The sequence below is a fragment of the Boleophthalmus pectinirostris genome, unplaced genomic scaffold (genome assembly GCF_026225935.1).
Source record: "Boleophthalmus pectinirostris isolate CB_2022bp ecotype Guang Dong unplaced genomic scaffold, ASM2622593v1 HiC_scaffold_5, whole genome shotgun sequence".
Taxonomy (NCBI): Eukaryota; Metazoa; Chordata; class Actinopteri; order Gobiiformes; family Gobiidae; genus Boleophthalmus; species Boleophthalmus pectinirostris.
In genome coordinates, this window is record NW_026571404.1 from 20734557 (window position 1) to 20754545 (window position 19989).

Here is a 19989-nt window from a genome sequence, read left to right on the forward strand (position 1 = left end):
AGAGGGGGTGAGAATGGGGCTCAAGACCCTGCCCATTTGCCCTTTGCCCTTCAAGTGCCCTGGTCTTTTTTATATATGTATATCAGTAACATCATCCATGTGTTTTTTTGTGATATAAATGCCTATACATCAAACAAAGAGATATTGTACCTCTGTTAGCATAAACTTGACATTTTTGCCTCATCGAGAAGAAGACCAACAGGTTTGACTACGCACACCCCTGATTCTCTGAGCACAGCCCTGCACTAGACATTTACTTACACTATTAGAGGTGTTTTGAGACACAGAAGAGATCACTATAGTGTGGTTACCATAAAATTGAATAAATTAACATAAACAACAATTGTAGTTAGCTGTCATAAGTTTAATTTATGACTGAAATTTCTTGCAGTGAAGTGATGCATTCTCAAGTTGGACACGTTAAACAGATCAAGTTCTATGCTTTGATGCAGAAAGGCAACGGTGACACCAGTTGCTGTTTGTAACAAGAATCCCATCTATGATATGAATCTATTATAAAAGATTGAGCCAGTCAGTTCTCTGTGTACACCAGTGTATACCTCTGAAGTCCAGCAGAGTGTGCTGCCACTCAGCCATGACACCTCGCTCACTCAAGCCAAATGGTCCTCTTTTACAAGCCAGACTCAGTCTGAGAATTCAGTGCATCACTGGGGAAGCTGCTAGGACTATTGTGAGTGACATAATCTCTGCAAATATCAAATAATTACATACAGTATGTTAGATCTTATTCTTTGAGGAATATTTATAGAGTGACAGCTTCATGTGTCACACTGTGGAATGTCATAATTATTCAGTGCATCCAAAAGTTTAGGGGATAAAGTCTCTTGCTCAGCAAAAAGCTTTGAGCCTGTTGACAGCCAGGGTGAAGTTGCTGCTCTGTATAAAGCATGATTAAACATGTTTGAGCATCTCACTGTAGTGGCTTGCTCCACAGATGCAGAGACAACTCTGCAGTCCTAATGACTCCCAGCTGTCAGTTCAGGAGAAGGACAGCAGTAGCATTTCACACCTTGTTTGGTGCTTACTCATAGAAATAATCTGCTTTTGATGAAGAGTATAATTGCATTTATGCAGAAAGTTATGATGACAACAGTATTTAGACAGTTCATTTGGAGCTTGTCATTTCTCCAGAACTTCATGTTCTCTGGTTGTGCCCCTAGCAACCAAAGCTGGCGTCCAAACTCTCGACACTTGGACCAATCCCCTTCTCATTACTGCTATTTTCCCCTTTGGACTGTCACTGAAATGGGCTGTCTTTTTCGCTATTTCATGCTCTCCTTATCTGCCTCTCTTTCCACCCGTAGTAATTGAGAGTGGCTGTAGGCCAGTAAAAGTCCAGTCTGAGAGGGGCTGGTTGGTGGGGGAGTGGAGAGGGAGACGGGGGACAGAAAAAGAGCAGAGCAAGAAAGGGCAGACTTTCATTCACCAGAAAGACATGTGCTCTTCAGGATAAAGCCACCTTCTGTAACATCGGTAGTGATCACCATCTTTAATGTAAGGATTTACAAATATCTGGACGACCACTCGGACATCTTCTGGTAACAATGTTATTGTTTTATTCTTCTCTTTTATCATAATTTTTTATTGTCAACACATGCATGATTAACAATATAGCTATGATCTCAAAATAGCTGTATCCACTTGCCCATTACACTGCATTGCTCAGGATTTAATATAACATAAACATACTGTCTGCCTTTTCTCCTGTCCCATCCTGCAGCGGTCACATATTGAAGACATTAGGTTTCAGTTATCAGTCCCTTGTTTGTGCTACTGCCTTGCAAAGAATGAATGGACTGTGATCAAAAAATGTCCCCAGCTTTTTTATTGCTTCTCGTAAAGAAGATGTTTCTGAGGTTTCTTAAAGTAGAATACTATATGGTGCATAAGCAGAGCTGCAGGCATAGTCACATATCACTGGTGTCTCTAGTGGACAGCCTGAAAAAGACGAGAATTACTGTATATATCATTTGGTGTTGGCATGTTGGCTTAAGATGGGACTGTTTTACAAGTGCTGATTTGGACATTCACATTAGCACAGAACAGATTTACACAGAACAACTGATAGGGGCTGGCTTCCTCTTGTTCCTTGAAGAATTTGGCAGCAGTAAATTCCCTCTAAACTTGGCGATCGCTGTCTAACATGAAACACACTTGTTGATGCTGGACAGGACTCACTTCCTTTTGCCAAATTTATAACAAATTATAAATAACTGATAAGAGACAAAGGTCTGTGTTATAGAGACAACATTTTACCATTCTAATAATACTATTTTTGTATGTGTTACCTTTAGGCAAATGTAATACTTTGAGTCACCTTTGGATTTAGTCGATATGTGCTTTAACATTTTTTGAACTGAAGTAGTATATTTGTTTTACATTAGATTAGAAGATTGGAGATATGCTGAATTTGATCAGTGTCATCTATGATTAAAGTTAATAGTAGTAGTAGTTAGTAGTAGTAGTACTTTATTAGGTCATTTGCAGCACCAACACCATTTGTAGACACCCCCATCATGACCAAAGGGGTTTAGGTTTAAGTATAAAGTATTATTCAAGTCGATTGAAAATAAACTTTTATCATAATGGATTACTAAAATATTGTCTGAATACCAGCATTGAGCACAAAAAAATATGCCCAAAAATATGCCCATCCTTATTAGATCCCTTTATTAAAGCTTGGGACTGGCACTAAAACACAAGTGTTGTGTAATGAAATGCTTTGTGAACAACATCATATTAAAACAAAGATTCTCCCACTGAGTAATTACATCTCTGATAACAATTAACATTTTGTTGGACTGAGACTGCACATGCACCTGCTCCATAACAGTTTAATGTCTGACTCATGAACCATAACAAGTGCAATGATGCATTTTTATTCCTGGATAGCTGTGAAACCCTCTTCTTCACGTACATGTGTCTGGTCACTGTCCATCGGTGGAATTTCGCTGTCTGCCGCTGTAAATCAATTCCATGTGGCTCCAGCTGAGGTGTAGATATTGTTTGGTCGAGGGAAAAGTCATTCAGGCTACAGCAGAAGACAAGGGGTTTTCCAACGGCCTCCTCCAGCTCTCTAGTGAGGAAAAATCTACAACCAAACCAGCGCCTCCTTCTTCTTCACTTACGTTACTTCAAGTCACGTTTACATGGTGGAAAAACGCAGTCACTATTAAAGTACCTCGAACTTCACAGCCTTTAAGGTCAAAGGTTACATCCTGGCTGTGGATTTGCTGACCTTCATGTGTCCCAGACTAAGCTAAGAATAAGGTGCACAATCAGAGGACTCTTATCAAAATTCCTTCCACCAGACTTGCCTCTGATACGCTACAGATCTGGACCTCATTTACAAGCGTTCAAAATGTCAGCCGCCTCTCTGCCTTCACGTGTTGGAAAATACAGTAAAAGATTATACAGCAAGCCCGCCACACAAACCGGTTCCTTTAAAGCCATGCTGCGGGGGCAAAAGCTGATTGTGCATTTTAACAATTTGTTATAAAAAATAAAATGTGCCCTTATAAATGTAATCAATGTGTTCTTATAAAACTTTAGGAGGTTGAGGTTTTACAACACAAATTTTCAAACGATTAACCTTTTGTATATACCACAAGATACCCCAAACTACACTGTAACAATGTGCCTATTTGAACTAAAAGAAAATGCAATCAAACATAAGACCTATATTTTTGTCATGGTGTCATTTACCACATCTGCTCAAACACATGGAACATAAATATAATTGCAATTACAAGTTGAGGTTAATCAAATATGTTTATGGTGAGAGCCACATGTGTCAAATTTGCTTAAAGTCTACAGCTACAAGGGCACTTTGTGGAAATAAAATTGATGTGAAAATAATGGCTTTCAGCTTAGACTGGGGTGTTTTCAAGCTTTTTTGATTCTCTTTTAACAACAAACCAACAAACCCGAAATTCACATGCACAGAAAGAGGGGCAGCCTAAAAGAACAAGTCTGTAGTGTGTATTCTTGTGTAGTATTTACATTGGTACAGTTGCCAAACCTTTGCTGTGAGAAAACCGTTTGCTATTTCATGCTTTAAATAAGCAACAGCCCATCGAAAGTTTTTGATTGACTAAAGACATGCTCTGTGCAGCACTTAATCAGATAAAAGGGAGCAAGGCGTGGCATTAGAAGAGTTCACAAAACTGTTCAATATCTTTATAAGACATGACTCAGGCTGCACTCACAAGAACACAGGCTCATGGAAGTTCAAACAATAACAACTATTTATTCAGAGAAGTACTAAGAAACTATGCCTTTATGTGTTAACAAGCAGAATAAACAAATCAGTCACTCACAACATTCAGCTCACTGCATGCCTCCTTTGTGCTCAAGTCCATTAAATCCTTATTAACCCCATGAAATTATTACCTATACAAAATTTGGTCAACAAAGACGCCATCAACCAATTACTGTAAGCAATCCAAGTCTACAGGCCTAATAATAAAGGGTCAAGTTCACGTAAAACAATATATTTGGTAAAAATCCCACTGTAAAATGTGATCCTACATATAAACCTGGACAATGTGATTAAATGCAATGTCTTATGACACTCTAGCTGTTTAAGCCCTTGGTGACTTTTGAAAAATGGGCAGCAGAAAAGTGAAAATATTTTGTTTGTGGCCAGTAGTAGTGGAAAGTAACAAAGTAAAAGTAAAGTACTGTACTGTACTTAAGCATACATTTGAAACTGTACTTTACTTAAGAACTTTTTAAGCGGATACTTTTACTTTTACTTCAAAACATATGAGAGCAGGTATCTGTGCTTTCTACTCCACTACGTTTTTGAACAGGATTTAAACATAAAAGTACTTTTTATCTGAGCAAACAAAAATGGGAAAATTATCAATTCAAGTGTTTCTGTTGAACAAAATTCAACACAAATATTCATCAAATCACTACATTTGAGGCTTTATTAGACCAAAATATGTGCAAAATACTTTTACTTTTTACTCAGGTACTTCAATAATTTTACTTAAGTAGATTTTTTATGTGATACATTTACTTGAGTATTTCTTTGCTCTGGTATCTGTACTTTTACTTAAGTAACAAAATTGAGTACCTCTTCCACCACTGATGGCCAGAACTCCTTGGAAGAGAGTAAGGAATCGTGGAGTCACATGGGTGTAATCATTTGATATCCGGATCAGGTATCAGGGAGATAAAGCCCATAATAGCTATAACACTATCACCATCCGGAAGGTTACACTGGGACATTTACTATCTTCAGAGGAGCTTGGCATCTCCAGAGTTTACAGTAGCTTTGAATGGGAAAGCCATTTGAAGCCAGTCAGCAGGGGAGCACTTCAATCACTTTTCCATATGATTCTGAATGAAATAAGATCAGTGGGGCTTCTTGTAACAGCTGGGCAAAGTGCAGGGGGGCGGGCAGGTGCCTGAGAATCACACAGACTAAATCAGAAACTTGAGTGATGGTTAGAGGGCAAATAGCCAGTTCAAGCATGGTGCTAGCAAAGTTGGCAGGACATATCAAATCTTCAGGGAGAGGTATGGAAGACGACCAAAAGATATTAATCATGGCCTAAGTTGTTTCATTTACTTGTACTCCAACTGTCAGTTTTCTGTATGTGGCTTCAGGCATGTTTTCTTTCAGCAAAAGTGTAAAATAACTTCTCACACCTGCTTAAATAACTTATGTCAAGGAATTAGAGTAGTGTAAGGTGATGGAGAAGTCTTTTTACGTTGCAGAGTTTGTCCTGTAGCGACGCCATAGACAGGCAAATATTGGCAAGTGACAGAGGATAAGAGGAAACAGCTGAGGATCCCAACGGAAATATTGACTTGTTTGGTGCCATGTGAGGATGTGGTAGATGAGGTCTGAGGGAAAATGCTTAGGTGTCCTGCAGCTGGAACTGCTTTGGAAAGCTGCAGTGATCCTTGTGGACTGTGTGGGGAATTAGTGGTAAAGGAGTATTAAGCTTTGGGGCAGGATTACATGTATCTGTGGGTGCCGTATGAAGCTCTCAGCAGGAGAACCTGTGTCATTTTACAACCAGAAACCACTAAGTGAAAGACATATACTTTACACTCTGTAGTGGTTTCACAACTGTAAGGTGCATATTCATTACTTACTAAATGTCTGTTTGTGAGAAATTCTGCATGTTATGTTCTCATTATTAATGCAGCAGTTTGTTTCACAAATATACTTTAGATGGCCTATAATGTCATATAACAGATAATGTAACTTGCTAAGTAGTGGAACAAAAAATTCTTAATAGTCATTCTTATAAAACAGTTTTCACTGAAAAATCTGCCATAAACAAAGTGTGGAGAGGAAGAAATCAGTTAGCAAGCAGAGAGGGCAACCCTTTGCCAGGGCACTGGCTCAGTCTTTTTCTATGGTCTACTGTCATAAACAAGGATTTTACAAATGACTTTAAACAAGTGACAAAGTGATAAATTCTTATGTCACATTCATTAGTGTTTTCATCCAGTTTATAAAAGTCAAATGTCAATGCACAATCCTTTCTAAAAAATAACAATTTGAGGCATGCTTTATGCAGTGCTTCCCTTCCCATGGTTGTACAACATATTACAATTATTTCCAGACACACTTTAATCTGTGTTAGATAGATTATGCCTCAGTTACCAACCACAAACCAGACACTAGACATTTCTTTGAAAAAGAAAATAACTGTAATAATTTAAATACTGTAGATAAGATGGTAAATGCAATATAATAACCTCAGTATCAGGACACTATAGGCCAATCTAAGACAACTTTGTGAAACAACCACAGATTACCATTTTAAATGGCTTGCCATTGTCGTCCTTACCACAGTCAAACAAAGCATGTTTTCTCCTTCCTGTAGGTGCTCAGGTGGATCTTGGTACTGCTGCATAATGGGTAACAAAGCAACATCAGTGCACTGTGCCTTAAGAATCCTGTGCTTCACGCTTCTCCACTTAATTAGTTCAGCACAAGATGAAGACATAAGAAGTAAGAATGCTGTCTTCATTCTCACACAAGTCTTGCTGATTGCACTAAAATTCTAGTAGTTATTGCAGCTTAACTTAAAATATTGTCAAAATATAGTAATAATGGACTGACTGAACTCCTTGTCTTCTTCAGGTTGTAGGACCGCCCCTTGTGACTTGGTTTTCATTTTAGATGGATCTTGGAGTGTGGAAGATATAAATTTTGATATAGTGAAGCGATGGCTTGTCAATATAACATCCAGCTTTCAGATTGGACAGAAGTTCACACAAGTCGGTGTAGTTCAGTACAGCGATGACCCTATTTTAGAGATCCCTCTTGGGAAGTACTCCTCCAACAAAGAGGTTCTAAAGGCCATGGAAGGCATCGAGTACATGGGCGGTAACACAAGGACAGGAACTGCCATCAAATTTGCCACTGATAAATTGTTTGGTCTCTCGGAGCGTGGTCCTGCTGGTGTCTCCAGGATTGCTGTTGTTCTTACGGATGGGAAGTCACAAGATGAGGTTCTGAAAGCCGCAGAAGCAGCAAGGAAAAAGGGAGTGATTCTGTTTGCAATAGGAGTTGGCTCAGAGACAGAGGAGGCAGAGTTAAGAGACATCGCTAACAAGCCATCTTCAACATATGTGTTCTCTGTGGAGGACTACAAGGCCATTTCCAGGATCATACAGGTCATCAGGCAGAAACTTTGTGAAGGTGAACACATGATTTTACTTTAAAGATGTATAGTACTGCCTATGTCTGTCTATTTACTTTCTATCATTACATTTCAATTATACTTGTTCTATACAGTTGGCAACAGTACAGTTGAAAATAGATAAAAGGCAGCTTCTTATCTTTGATGAAAAGTGAGTTTCTCAATCTCATGTCATCTTTTCTGGGCTTTCTCCATCCTGTCTTCTTTTCTGACTTTCACAGAGACTGTGTGTCCAATAAAGATTCCTGTTGATTCACGAGATGAAAAGGGCTTTGATATTCTATTGCATTTAAATCTGGCCAAAAAGACCAAAAAGACCCAAGGGGCATTTTACGGTTCCAGGGCCTATGAAGTGACATCCCGAGTCGACCTCAGTACAGCTACAAGGTAACTATAGAATACAAACATACCTATGTCCCATATATCCTATACAGATGAAGCATAACATGACTGCTATGCTCAGTGAAGTGCACTATATTACATTATCTCTTCTCTATGGCTTACATTAATGCGTGAAATACATTAGGCAGCAAGAGCAGCATGTGGTGCTCAAAACTGATGTTAGCATGGGCAGGGGATAGTCAGTTTGACAAAAGCCAATAGAGCGCTGCTTGTATAGTTTGCCTGCACCTTGGAAAGAGAAACAGTAGACAGCATCTATAAAAATAGTGAAAGGTAGAAGCAGGGGGGGCTTGATATAAAGTGCATCCAAAGGTGATCATAATATTATGCCTGGTCAGTACCTCTTCTTAACAGTCTTGATGCTTGTTCAGGGACTTGTTTCCTGATGGACTACCACCCTCCTATGTCTTTGTGTCCACACTGAGATACAAAGGGTCAGTCACGAAGGAGGAGTGGGACTTGTGGAGGATCCAGACTCGAGATGGGAAACCTCAGATGGCTGTGACCTTAAATGGATACGAGCGCACAGTGTCTTTCACAACAACCAGCGAAGCCCCCAGTGGAACTCAAACAGTTACATTCTCTCAGAAGACTGCTTGGGTAACGTTCACATATTATTTGTTGTGTATTTTTAAAACTGACATCTTCTTATGAGCCTTCCTATAAATGCCTCCTTCTCATAACTCTGCAGCAACATGTTTTGAGAATAATCTCCCTGACTAACTATTTGAAAGCATTACAACATTTATCTGGGAAATTGTGAAATGTATTTGCTAAAAAATCCAAAGTTCATGTCTCATTACTCTGAAAACTGCAAAAATATGTACAGATAGGAGCATGTTCTAAATTGGATCAACTTCTGAACAACAGCCTGAATTACAGATCTAATCTATTCCTAAATTTTATGCATGCAATCACATTTAATTTATTAACAAGGTCACAACATTATATGACTCAAGTTAGGGAGAATCACTGGAGCAGATGCTGAAGAAACTCAAAGGGACAGATAGAGGAAAAAGCAGCAACCCATGCTACACACAAACACACAAAACACACACACACACACACACACGCACACACTGGGTCGATACTTCTTAGAGACATTATACTGACTTACATTCACTTCCTTGAGACTCATCCTTACCTTAACCATTGTTACTACTTGCCTAACCTTAACCATTTTTTATTTGTATCTTAACTTTAAACCATAGTGTCAATCTAAAAATAAAAAGGTTCATGCTATGGGAACCAGATTTTTGTTCCCATAATGGAGACAAGACCCCATGATGTGAGTGTGTACACAGATAATAGTCCCCACTCCCCACAATGTCATAAATACTCACCCACAAACTCAAAAGATTTAACTGTTGTTTCTTCTATTGACCACAACTTTGAATATTGACAGTTTTCTCTGCATTTATCTCAGTTGCATTTTATTTCCACAAAATGGTTCAACACTTGAAAACATCCTATTCTATTTAGTTATTGGATTAAAACAATAATCCACCATGTAATACTTTCCAGACCCTGTTGAGTTACACAAGCTTATGTTTGTGCTCACTTGTGATTCTGTGTTTGGGACAATAGAAACTGTTTGATGAGAAGTGGCACCAGTTGCGTCTGCTGGTCACAGAGGAGGATGTGACTCTTTACGTGGACGATCTGGAAATTGAAACACTCCCCTTAGAGCCCCCAGTTGGCATCTTCATCAACGGAAAAACACAAGTCGGAAAATACGTCCAGAAAGAAACTACCGTGCCAGTAAGTTAAGCCTCGCTGACAGCCATGTATTCAATAAATGTTTGCCTTTGATTGATGCAGTTCGACAAATAAACTGACGGTAAATGCACTGTAAAAAACAGGAAGCAATTTGCCTAATGTGCAGTTTACACTCGGTACAGTTACAGTAAAAGTCGGTCACACATCACACACTTTACAGCTGTCTCCTAAGGGACACGTCTTGGGCTAATGGTAGTAAATCTTTGGCAGTGCTAGCGTTTCAGTCCACAGGGTCTTATTATTCTCAGTTTTATTTGTCTGTTTTGGCACATTCCTCTACAAAAGTCCTCTCTCTTAATTCATAATAAGTCATAATTGAGCTGTGTTATTCGACAGAAATGTGCCGTTTCTTGAACATGGAAAGTGATTCATTGCCCCTAACCTAAACTGGAAGAATTCTCACATGTCCAAATCATCTGTAAACTAATTTCTTTTTTAAATACCCACAGGAATATGTGAACAGACACTCAAACATGATGCAACTAATATTGCTTTCAGTTACATCGCTCCTCGACTCTGAAATTCCCTTTCACTTGACATTCAAAGTTGTCAATCCATAGCCCAGAACCTACCCAGAAACTAATACTACCCCCACCGCCCTTTCCACATGTAGCTTTATCTTTTAACATTTTAACATGATCTATTTTACTTTATAACTGCTGTAAGGTGAACTGGAGTCTCTTGAAAGATGCCTCAAATAAAATATATTATCATTAGTATGTTAACAGTCAAAGATAACACAATCATTCCAACACAAATAATCTAAAATTGTACTAATAACCAAAACGTCAAATATTATGAAATTAATGCTTTTGTTATGATTGGCATTGTTCCATTCCTCACTTGCTCATAACATTTTTGAGTGTAAAAATTACTGACCCCATTCTTACAAACTTCTGTTTTCAGTTTGAAATTCAGAAGCTGCGGATCTACTGTGACCCCGAGCAGAACACCAGAGAAACAGCCTGTGAAGTACCTGGAGTTGTAAGCACAAACAATTTTCTCTAGACCTTTGACTTCTTGTACTGCTTATATTGAAGCCAGTCACTTAGAAATAATAATAGAAAAATATCCATCCATCTTATCTTTGCTGTTTCTCATTTCACGCCTGCAGTAGATTATTGTACCATTTCTGCAATCTCAGCATACTGATTCTGCTCCAGTGACTCCAGTGAAGGAGTGTTGGAGCAGCTTCAGACATTTGTGCTCAGTGTATGTTTTCATGGCCTTCTGGCTGTGTTCCTGTTTTCGTTAAACACTGGTCCGTTGTTATGATGACTTAGAGATTAGTACGACCACACAGTCACTGACTAATGGGTTTAATACAAGCCCACTGGAAATACATATAAAAAAGGCCAAAGACGCAAGCAGATACAACTTGCCAAACACCATGGCTCAAATCCCCAAGTCTCCAAGTTTTATTTAAAGAAAGAACACGCTCCTAAAAATAGGGAAAGCTTTTTTTTCCCCGATGGAGTCTAAGGTCTGTGTTTTCTCATTTATTTCATCAATACAGTGTTCCAACAGCCCTGACTATGCTGAGCCCACTGAAGAGCCTTGTGCCTGCCCACCTGGCCCACCAGGGCTTCCAGGTTCAAAGGTCAGTATCAGACAGAAATGGTGTTATGAATTACAATACATTATTACCACTATCCCAATTTAACAGTTTGCCACCACAGTGGATGCTTGTGGCAGAAAAGTACTTGTGTAATGTATATGCAGTGCAGTGGGGATGTTAATAAGGATCATCATCAAAAATATGAATTTCTTTCTGGGTTTAACAAACCACTAGTAGACCTCTACAGTAAATTTAATCTGGACAAAGCAGGATTACAGAGTGATGGGGAAACATTCATTGCGCTAATTTATTGTGATTCTATGCACAACACTGTTTAGTGAGTTAGTATGATACTTCAAGTCAAACTGCGTTCTGCTGGTTTATGTTTTATCTCAACAATCAAACACAGTCAGTGACACAGACATCTGACTTCGGCTAATACTGTGTTTCATTTGTTAAGGAAATGTTTCATTTCCTTAACAAAATCAGACTCCAGTCTTGACACCAAACTCACATTCAGTCAGAAATAGTCAACATATAAAGTACTGTTATTCAATCATTGTGAAAAAGTAGCTAATAGATAGAACGAAGTCTCAAGTAGTAGATTAATAAAGGATTTATAACAGCACTAGTTGTTATATTTGATGTCACATTTTTTCAAACTTGCAAAATCTATATATCACATCATATAATGTGTCTTTATTTTTTACATTGTTATGTGTTGTGTGCTATGTAATTTTCTGCAGGGTGAACAAGGAGTAATGGGTGATCCCGGTCAGCCTGGACCTGCTGGTGCTGATGGTAAGCCTGTGAGTACTACATAGTTCTATACAAACATACAGCACACAAAAGTCCCAGGGCCCCTGAATGCATCTGAGGCTTTTCCATAATTAAGTTAAACCATCCATTAGGTCATGACAGGCACTTCTCTGTGGTTTGGGCTTCTTCAAACTCTCACATATGTTACTCTGTTTCCAATGAGTAAATAAAAAGCATCTCTGATTATAGCGACAGTGGCTGCACAGTGGTGATTTGGAATAGTGTAAACATCCTGGAGCCAACCACATACTGTAGTTCAGAGAATGATCAAAACACATGCCATTTGTACACCACGCTCTGAGCTGATCCAGAGAGCATGCACAGCTGAGCAGGATAAAGCCTTTAACAGAGACTGTCTGTCTTCCATCTTCTTACCATGTGAAGGGGGTTCCTGGTGTTAGAGGGAGTCCCGGGCTGCCTGGTCCTCCAGGGGTAGAGGTAGGTTCATCATTCATTAAGACAATCTCACTACTCAAACTAATTATTCACCTACCAAAGGTACAACACAGTCTGTCTTTCTCACTCCTCAGGGACCACGTGGGCTGCCGGGGTACAAAGGGGAACCAGGAAGTCCAGGTGTTACGGTAGGAATGACTAAAAGCCAAATGGGATTACATGTGATTATGTGTTACATAATAGTTCATATCCTAACCTAAATGTTTCAGGGAGAGAGGGGAATTCCAGGACAACCCGGACAACCCGGAAAACAAGGAGAAAAGGTCAGTCCAACTCTTTGTTCTCTATTTGTTCTATATATAAATTTGAATTGATTCCAAACTCCATTCATCAAATGTGACAAACAGGAAACACAGAGGAGAGGGACTTACTAATCTTTTTTAAATGATGTGTATGTTTGGCTCAGGTCTGATCCTAGTGTTATGCAAACCCTAGTTACATACTTATAGAAACTATACAACTCTATATTCATTTTGAGAAGATACTGCTGGCTGACAGTGGAACACCCAATACAGCGCCGCCCATGTAAACAAACTGATAACAGTGGTTTTCTCTAGAATAATCTTGATTCATCTTATTCTCCGGTGACACAGGTTCAGCAGTACAATTTGTAAAATACTACCATGACAGACCCTGCAATATACATCAATGCTAACTCACTAGTGTGCATCAATCAGAACAGAGCATATGCTGCAGATATAAGCCGTGTCCCTTCTGACTGTTACATCCTCAGAGGGACTGCTCTGAGCAAAGACAGTGCTGCAGTTATCTGGATCCTCTTTAATGTCTTCGTGTTTCCTGACTTTAGCCCCGTCCCTGCCTTCACCCCGTCTTTCTTTTCTTAAGACAAATGGACATGTAAACATCCCTGTTGACTTTCAGCATAGAGGGATTATAACATATGTCCAGTCTTTTCACTGTACTTTTAAGATTCTGCCAAAAACATTAATGACCTGCTGTGCTGCTTTCAAATGCATTTAGACATCATTAAAATACAAAACTAATTTAGAAGAAAAAATAAATATTTCTAAGGATTCTTTATCATTTCCCATGTAGCCATAGTAAGAGTACCTATGAAGAAGTCAATCTACTGATTAAAAATCTTATGTTAGTAAATACAGGACACTAAAGTAAAAACAGTTATACTCTGTGAAGACACATGAGGATCAATCCCTCACTTCATCATGTTCAAATACTACAATGCCTAAAAAGTGACAACAGCAAATCCAGTAATCAAAAATGATTTAATTTGATGTCAGTTTAGATTTAGTGTATAATGCAACTAAAACTCATCCAGGTTATGAAACTACAAGAATACATGCTTTATAAGAAAGACATAAAGAGTCACCGGACATAGTAGTATAGGGTGCCTTCGTCCTTTCAGGAAAGCTCCAGATATATACAGCATATGTACCTTTCCAAATTGTTCCCACATTGAAAGACCACCCAATGGTGCAATCTTATTTTCCTGGCATGAGATTCAGAAAGTAGAAACACAAGATGTCTGTAGTGTTAAGGCAGAAGAACATGAATTGAGACAAGGTCCACATCTGCAATAACTAGCCACAGTCATTTGTCAGGGTTCATAAAAATGTGGCTGAATGTGTAAGAATATAAATCACCATTAACTCTCACACACAGCAAGCCTCCACTTAAAACAGGAAGTGCATATAGCCTAACCTTAAATAAATGGTAATCAAAGACCTGAAAAGATAACTGCTGTTTCTCATAGGGCTCACACGGTTCCCCTGGAATTGCTGGGTTTCCAGGAAAGACTGGTCAAACGGTAAAAGTGTACTGAGTTCTCTCTACTCTTTGTTTGCTATAATGAATACAATATTATTGTTTAATATGGATTTGTTTCTCAGGGAGAAAAGGGAAGTATGGGACCTCCCGGGCCACCAGGTTACCCAGGGAAAAACGTAAGTTCAGAGAAGTTACAGTTACATTTTTTATTCATTCAGTCAAATGACATTACAAAGTAATGACATTGACTGTGATTTCTCAGGGCCCACCAGGGAGAGAAGGGAAGGATGGACTTCCAGGAAGACCTGGAGAAAAAGTTGGTTTATGTATAAATTACTGTCATTCAAAATAGGTTTCACAATCACTGTAGTAAAAAAAAACATTTGTACCTACAAGCTTTTTTACAGCAAACATGAAAAGTCAATTTATTGCATTTTATTTCTAATTGGATAAAGGGTGAAGCTGGAATCAGTGGTATTCCTGGAGCTGATGGAAGACAAGGCCATCCAGTAAGTTATTCATATCACCCTTTAGCATATACTTTTTTTTTATTTTCCAGTATTTCAAATTAAAAGGACAATACCATTTAAGACTGAAGGGTTTTATATGTTAATAGCTATAAAACTGCCAAGTCCATAAAACAATTTGATGAACTTTCTATATTTTGTATTTCTACGTCTGCAAAGTGTTAACATAAGCACAAGAGAGATGACCCCTGAGAGCCACAAAACAATTGGTATTTCCCCTGCAGTTCAGCTCAGGATAGCCCTGTTATGCAACACTCTGCCTACAGTGCAGGCAGTAATGAAATGCAGTAACTGCTTTTGTTTGAGAAGCTACGGCCCTCAACCAGTCAAACAGTCCATGCAATACAACTGTAAGCTCACACGCTCCCAGCAGAGATAATGTATTCAGAAGGCTTTTATGTGTGGCTTTTGTTTATGTTACACTACTCAAACTCATGGTTCATGCACCAAGCTAGGCCTACAGCAGAGTGGACAAAGCTGTGCACCTGTTAAATGAGAGCAAATATTGGTATTGATTAATTGCTTTATTCTTAGCTGTTCTAATATTAATCCATATTTAAAATCAGTGCAGATGTTTCTAAACATGTTAGATAATCTAATAATTTCTTTGAATAACAGCTTGTTGTTACTGTAGGGGATGCCTGGTTTGCCAGGAAATGCTGGTCTAAATGGACAAAAGGTTAGTTTTCTAATTTAAAGGAATGCTAATGTCATGCACTGTTTTAGAGTGATTGTATGGTTTTGTCTGAAGGGAGAAGCTGGTTCTCCTGGGCCCAGGGGTTTTCAAGGATTAGTTGGACCACCGGTACATTTAACGGAACTTCCTCATTCTTTTCCTGTACTCCCTATGTGTGTACTGAACTGTATGTTTCTCTCCACAGGGTGAGATGGGGTTACCTGGTCCACCTGGTTTACAAGGACTAATGGGACACAAGGTAAAGTGGTGTTGTCTTTTTGAATGTTTGAATGTTAATAACAAAAGATCTTGCAGCACTACATAATAAGGCATTGCGCCAAGCGAAGGTTAGTTTGACTAATGGCTCCACCTGTAGGGCCTTTTTGTGTATTGCAATATAAACCAAAGCTGAGCCAGTGATGTTTTTTGTTTTGGTTTTTTTTTCTTTTAGAAAGGGCCATCACAAAAATGTATGAATACATAACTGTCTCTCAACTACAGATAGAAAGACTCACAGAATGTCACATGATTCTTTTTAAACAGGGGACTAAAGGTGAAAATGGAAATCCAGGAATTCAGGGTGTCCCAGGACCACTGGTATGAGCTTTATTTACATAGGTTTTATATTGTGATTAAAAGAAAACTTTTGTTTCATGTTTTTTTCATTGGTAAATAAATCTCAGGGGAGTGCAGGTGCCCCAGGAAGACCAGGCCAACCAGGACACCCAGGCATGCATGGACTAAAGGGCAGCAAGGTTTGTCTGTATGCTTCAAGTACCTCTTAAACAAAAAAATGCATACAAAATTACAAAAACATAAATAATCATAACATTGTTTTGAAAGGGACAAAAGGGGAATTCTGGTGAAAGAGGTGATATGGTAAGATCCAAACTATACCAATATCAAATAACTGAAAGAAATATTATGATCAAATGTGTCTTTGGTCAGGGGATGAAAGGTGAAAAAGGAGATCACGGACCACCGGGCAGCCATGTAAGAAACTATTATGTTTTAATACTTTTAATACAAAACGATTTCTACAGAAAAAGTTCCTTATAATCTAGACATGTTCTTACATAACCAGCCTATAGCATGTAGGCGGGAGGCTTTAAGCATAAACATTACATTTATCACTTTTCTCTAGCAGCTTGTCTCATAGTCTTTAATGCTTTGCAATGCTGGCCTCTGTACTCAATACAGGTACTGTATTGATACTAAATAATCATAATGAATTCACAGGGCATGACTGGTCCAACCGGAGTCAAAGGAGAAGTAAGACATTTCATTTATAGATTTAAGATTATTTGTTGACTGCTGTTTTATACTAAAAATATGGTATTTAAATATTCCCAGCGTGGGGCACCAGGAGAGCCAGGGCAGCGAGGCCTTGATGGTCAAGTGGGACGTCCCGGACAGCCCGGGCAGACAGGGGCTCCAGGCCCCCGCGGCATACAAGGAGACACAGGACCCCAAGGACCACCAGGCCCCGCAGCACGCATTGTAAGAGCATAATTACGCTCTATGCAGGATTTGAGATGTATTGTAGTCATTTATTTAATCTTTGCTGATTACAGGTCAATGAGTTATCAGAATCGCATATTCGCCAAATTTGCAGAGACATTCTTCAAAGTATGTATAATTTTAAAATACTGCTTAATGGCTGCAGGGGTATTTTATTTCTCATTTGTTTTACTAGCTGAACTGCCTCGGCTTTTGATAAGCAACCAACAGAGTAGCTGCTCTACCTGCTACAGCCAGCCTGGCACCCCAGGTCCACCAGGACCAATGGGGCCTCAGGGACTGAGGGGTCTCCCAGGCTTCAGCGGCGCAAGGGGCCAGCCAGGACATCCAGGTCGGCCGGGGCACCCGGGGGTCAGTGGTCTTAAAGGTAAGTGTACAGACATACATACCATCTTGAGAATGTCCAATCTCCTTTGATCTCAGAAGCTAAGCAGGGTTGAGCCTGGATTGTAAAGAGACAGGAGGCTGCAGGGAATACCAGATGACAAGTGCCACCGTGGGGCAGCAGTGACTCGATGTTTAGAGAACTTGTCCACCAAACAGTCAGCAAATCCAACCCCACTCATACTGTTATTGCGTCCTTAGGCAAGACATATCAGCCTCCAGTGCTGAAGTACACCAGTGTATTAATGACAGTGTATGGGCAAATTGGGGACAACAAACTGGCATGCTTACATGCATGTATTTCATGTATGTTCATTAACATGCACTGTCCCAAACAAAACTAACGAAGTGTACACAAGTTAATCTCTTTATAAATCCATTTTATGCTTGAACAAAGACTTCTCTTTTACAGGGGAGCCTGGGTTCAAAGGTGAAAAGGGCAGTGCTGGTCGGACAACTGTTGGCGACCCGGGTGAACCTGGGCCTACAGGTACAACACTAGCATTGTATTTTACATGCGACTCATTTTGTGTTAGCTACCTAAAATATGCTTTGATTGGACTTTTTAAAGTTTTACTTAATCTTTTTAATTTCCCAGGGCCAATGGGTCCCCCAGGTTACGGCAAAGCAGGTGGTCCAGGAAAGCCTGGACCTCCTGGACTAAATGGAGCTGAGGGTAAAAGTGGTAGCCCTGGTGTCCCAGGCCAGCCTGGTGTGTGTGACCCCTCCATGTGCTATGGGAGTATGATGAGAAGAGATCCTTACAGCAAAGGGCCCAACTATTGACACAGTGATCCCAGTGCAGGCACCAGGTGAAGAGGTACAGCCTTCTCAGGAAGAACTCAAACTTTCACCTCCTCCAGTGGCTACACAGTTATACTCATACAACCTGGTTTGAGGGTTAAAGCTGTTAGGTTTCATTTTATTTAATACAAGTGCTCATAAACTAGTCATTATAATGATGTGTTTAAAGACACTGCACCGGTGCTAATCTGTCACTACAGCAGTGGTGTTTTTAAACACAGGTTAAGCCAAAATGTCATATTGTACTATTACGTCTTCAGAAAACTGTGATTCATGGCCATGGGGCAGGATCTGTGTGGCATGTTGAACTTGCTGTGCCCATTGTCTCATCTGAAACTGTTTAGGACAGTGTTACTTAAATATGACATTATTCCATTGAGAAGGACAATGTTTAGGGTTTTTCATATGATCGCCCAAAAAATAAGTTTACAATCGTGTTATGTTGCATTTGAGTAATGGTAGCAGGTATTTTATTGTTATTTATAAATAAGTCTATGTTACTGTGTATCAGGATTCAAAACCAACTATGTGATTTTATTTTTGTGAAAGAAAAGAAAACTTTTGTATAAAACAAACTTGAATTAACAATTATCTGTGTGACGTTTTATTTTTGTGGTATGGGAAAATGCCATATCAAAATAGATCATCTCCTTCTCATCATCCTTCAATAAAGAACATGACTGGAAAATTATTTAGGCTAATACAAAACACAAATCTTTGTGGCTATGCCAGTGCCTGAGACCCTGAAAATGAAGAAATGTTCACTAGATGGCGCCATTTGATTACGACACCATGTTATGTGACGCTCCACTCAAAATAGATATTTAGTGAAAATGATTAAATGAATGTATTTTAGTGCATAATACTGCATATAAGACACCATGAACATTAATATCCATGTAGCATTGTATGCTAACCAGACAATAATTAAAGGATACATTAAGTAGTATAGTCTATGTGCCTTGACGTGTCCAGTTTATATTTACCAGTCCCACATTCATACCTAAAATCTTACTGTTTTGACTAAGTTCAGCGGGAATCCCTGGCAGTAAACACGCAGGCTTCTATATGTTAAAGTGATTAAAAGGCCTGTCATTATTCTCTCACTCGTTAAGACGCGGCTTCTCAGATTTCAAGTGTCTCCTTTTACACTCCAGAGCTTACATTCATCATGGGACTAGTTCACGTTTTTATTGAGGCTGGTGGAGGTGGGCGCACAAACAGTGAGAGACGCACAGAGTTGAGCAACTTGTCTCAAGATCACAGTGGGCACACGCGCTCACATCACCTCGGAGCGCATCTGACCTGTGGTGAACATCTCTCCACCACAATTACGCGGTTATCCTTCAGAGCAATGGGCGTAGGCTACCTACGCTTTTTTTCGTCTCGAAGGAGTTGAGGTGAGGGACGGGGTCGTAGCTCCATAAATACTTGGCTCACAATGACTTTGGATGGACCCGGTTGGATTTACCGCTGGAGCAGCCCAGAGCAGATACGCAACTTTATGGCAAACTGTATTTAAAGAAGGGCCGCTCGGTAAAGGCCTGCTCACTAACAACTGTGAAAGTTGCATCTTAGGCGGATAAAGGAACTCTGTGACAGGTATAGGCTAAGTGGATT

General features: G+C 39.4%; 1 protein-coding gene across 3 annotated transcripts; it reads left to right on the forward strand.

Moving 5' to 3' along the window:
• The first annotated feature begins 1453 nt into the window (after positions 1 to 1453).
• On the forward strand, positions 1454 to 18887 carry col21a1 (collagen, type XXI, alpha 1). Of its 3 annotated transcripts, XM_020921438.2 has the most exons (29): positions 1454 to 1515; positions 6876 to 7003; positions 7136 to 7696; positions 7919 to 8084; positions 8471 to 8699; positions 9687 to 9860; positions 10785 to 10862; positions 11395 to 11478; positions 12183 to 12245; positions 12640 to 12693; positions 12786 to 12839; positions 12921 to 12974; positions 14444 to 14497; positions 14580 to 14633; positions 14720 to 14773; positions 14913 to 14966; positions 15619 to 15663; positions 15736 to 15789; positions 15866 to 15919; positions 16204 to 16257; positions 16344 to 16415; positions 16504 to 16539; positions 16609 to 16653; positions 16900 to 16932; positions 17014 to 17160; positions 17235 to 17289; positions 17357 to 17548; positions 17978 to 18055; positions 18164 to 18887. In XM_020921438.2, coding segments are annotated over exons 1-29 (2916 nt in total). In that variant the 5' UTR covers positions 1454 to 1513; the 3' UTR covers positions 18352 to 18887. The 3 variants fall into 3 exon arrangements, with proteins under 3 accessions (XP_020777097.1, XP_055019010.1, XP_055019011.1); XM_055163035.1 differs by having other exon boundaries at positions 16504 to 16653; XM_055163036.1 differs by having other exon boundaries at positions 1465 to 1559; positions 16504 to 16653.
• Positions 18888 to 19989: the final 1102 nt, after the last annotated feature.

What these genes read in the sequence shown, in the direction of transcription:
- col21a1 (XM_055163035.1), top strand. An exon ending in CTGGTCTAAATGGACAAAAG is followed by an intron (nt 15,664 to 15,735) that starts GTTAGTTTTCTA and finishes TTTTGTCTGAAG; the next exon opens with GGAGAAGCTGGTTCTCCTGG. An exon ending in GGGTGAACCTGGGCCTACAG is followed by an intron (nt 18,056 to 18,163) that starts GTACAACACTAG and finishes TTAATTTCCCAG; the next exon opens with GGCCAATGGGTCCCCCAGGT.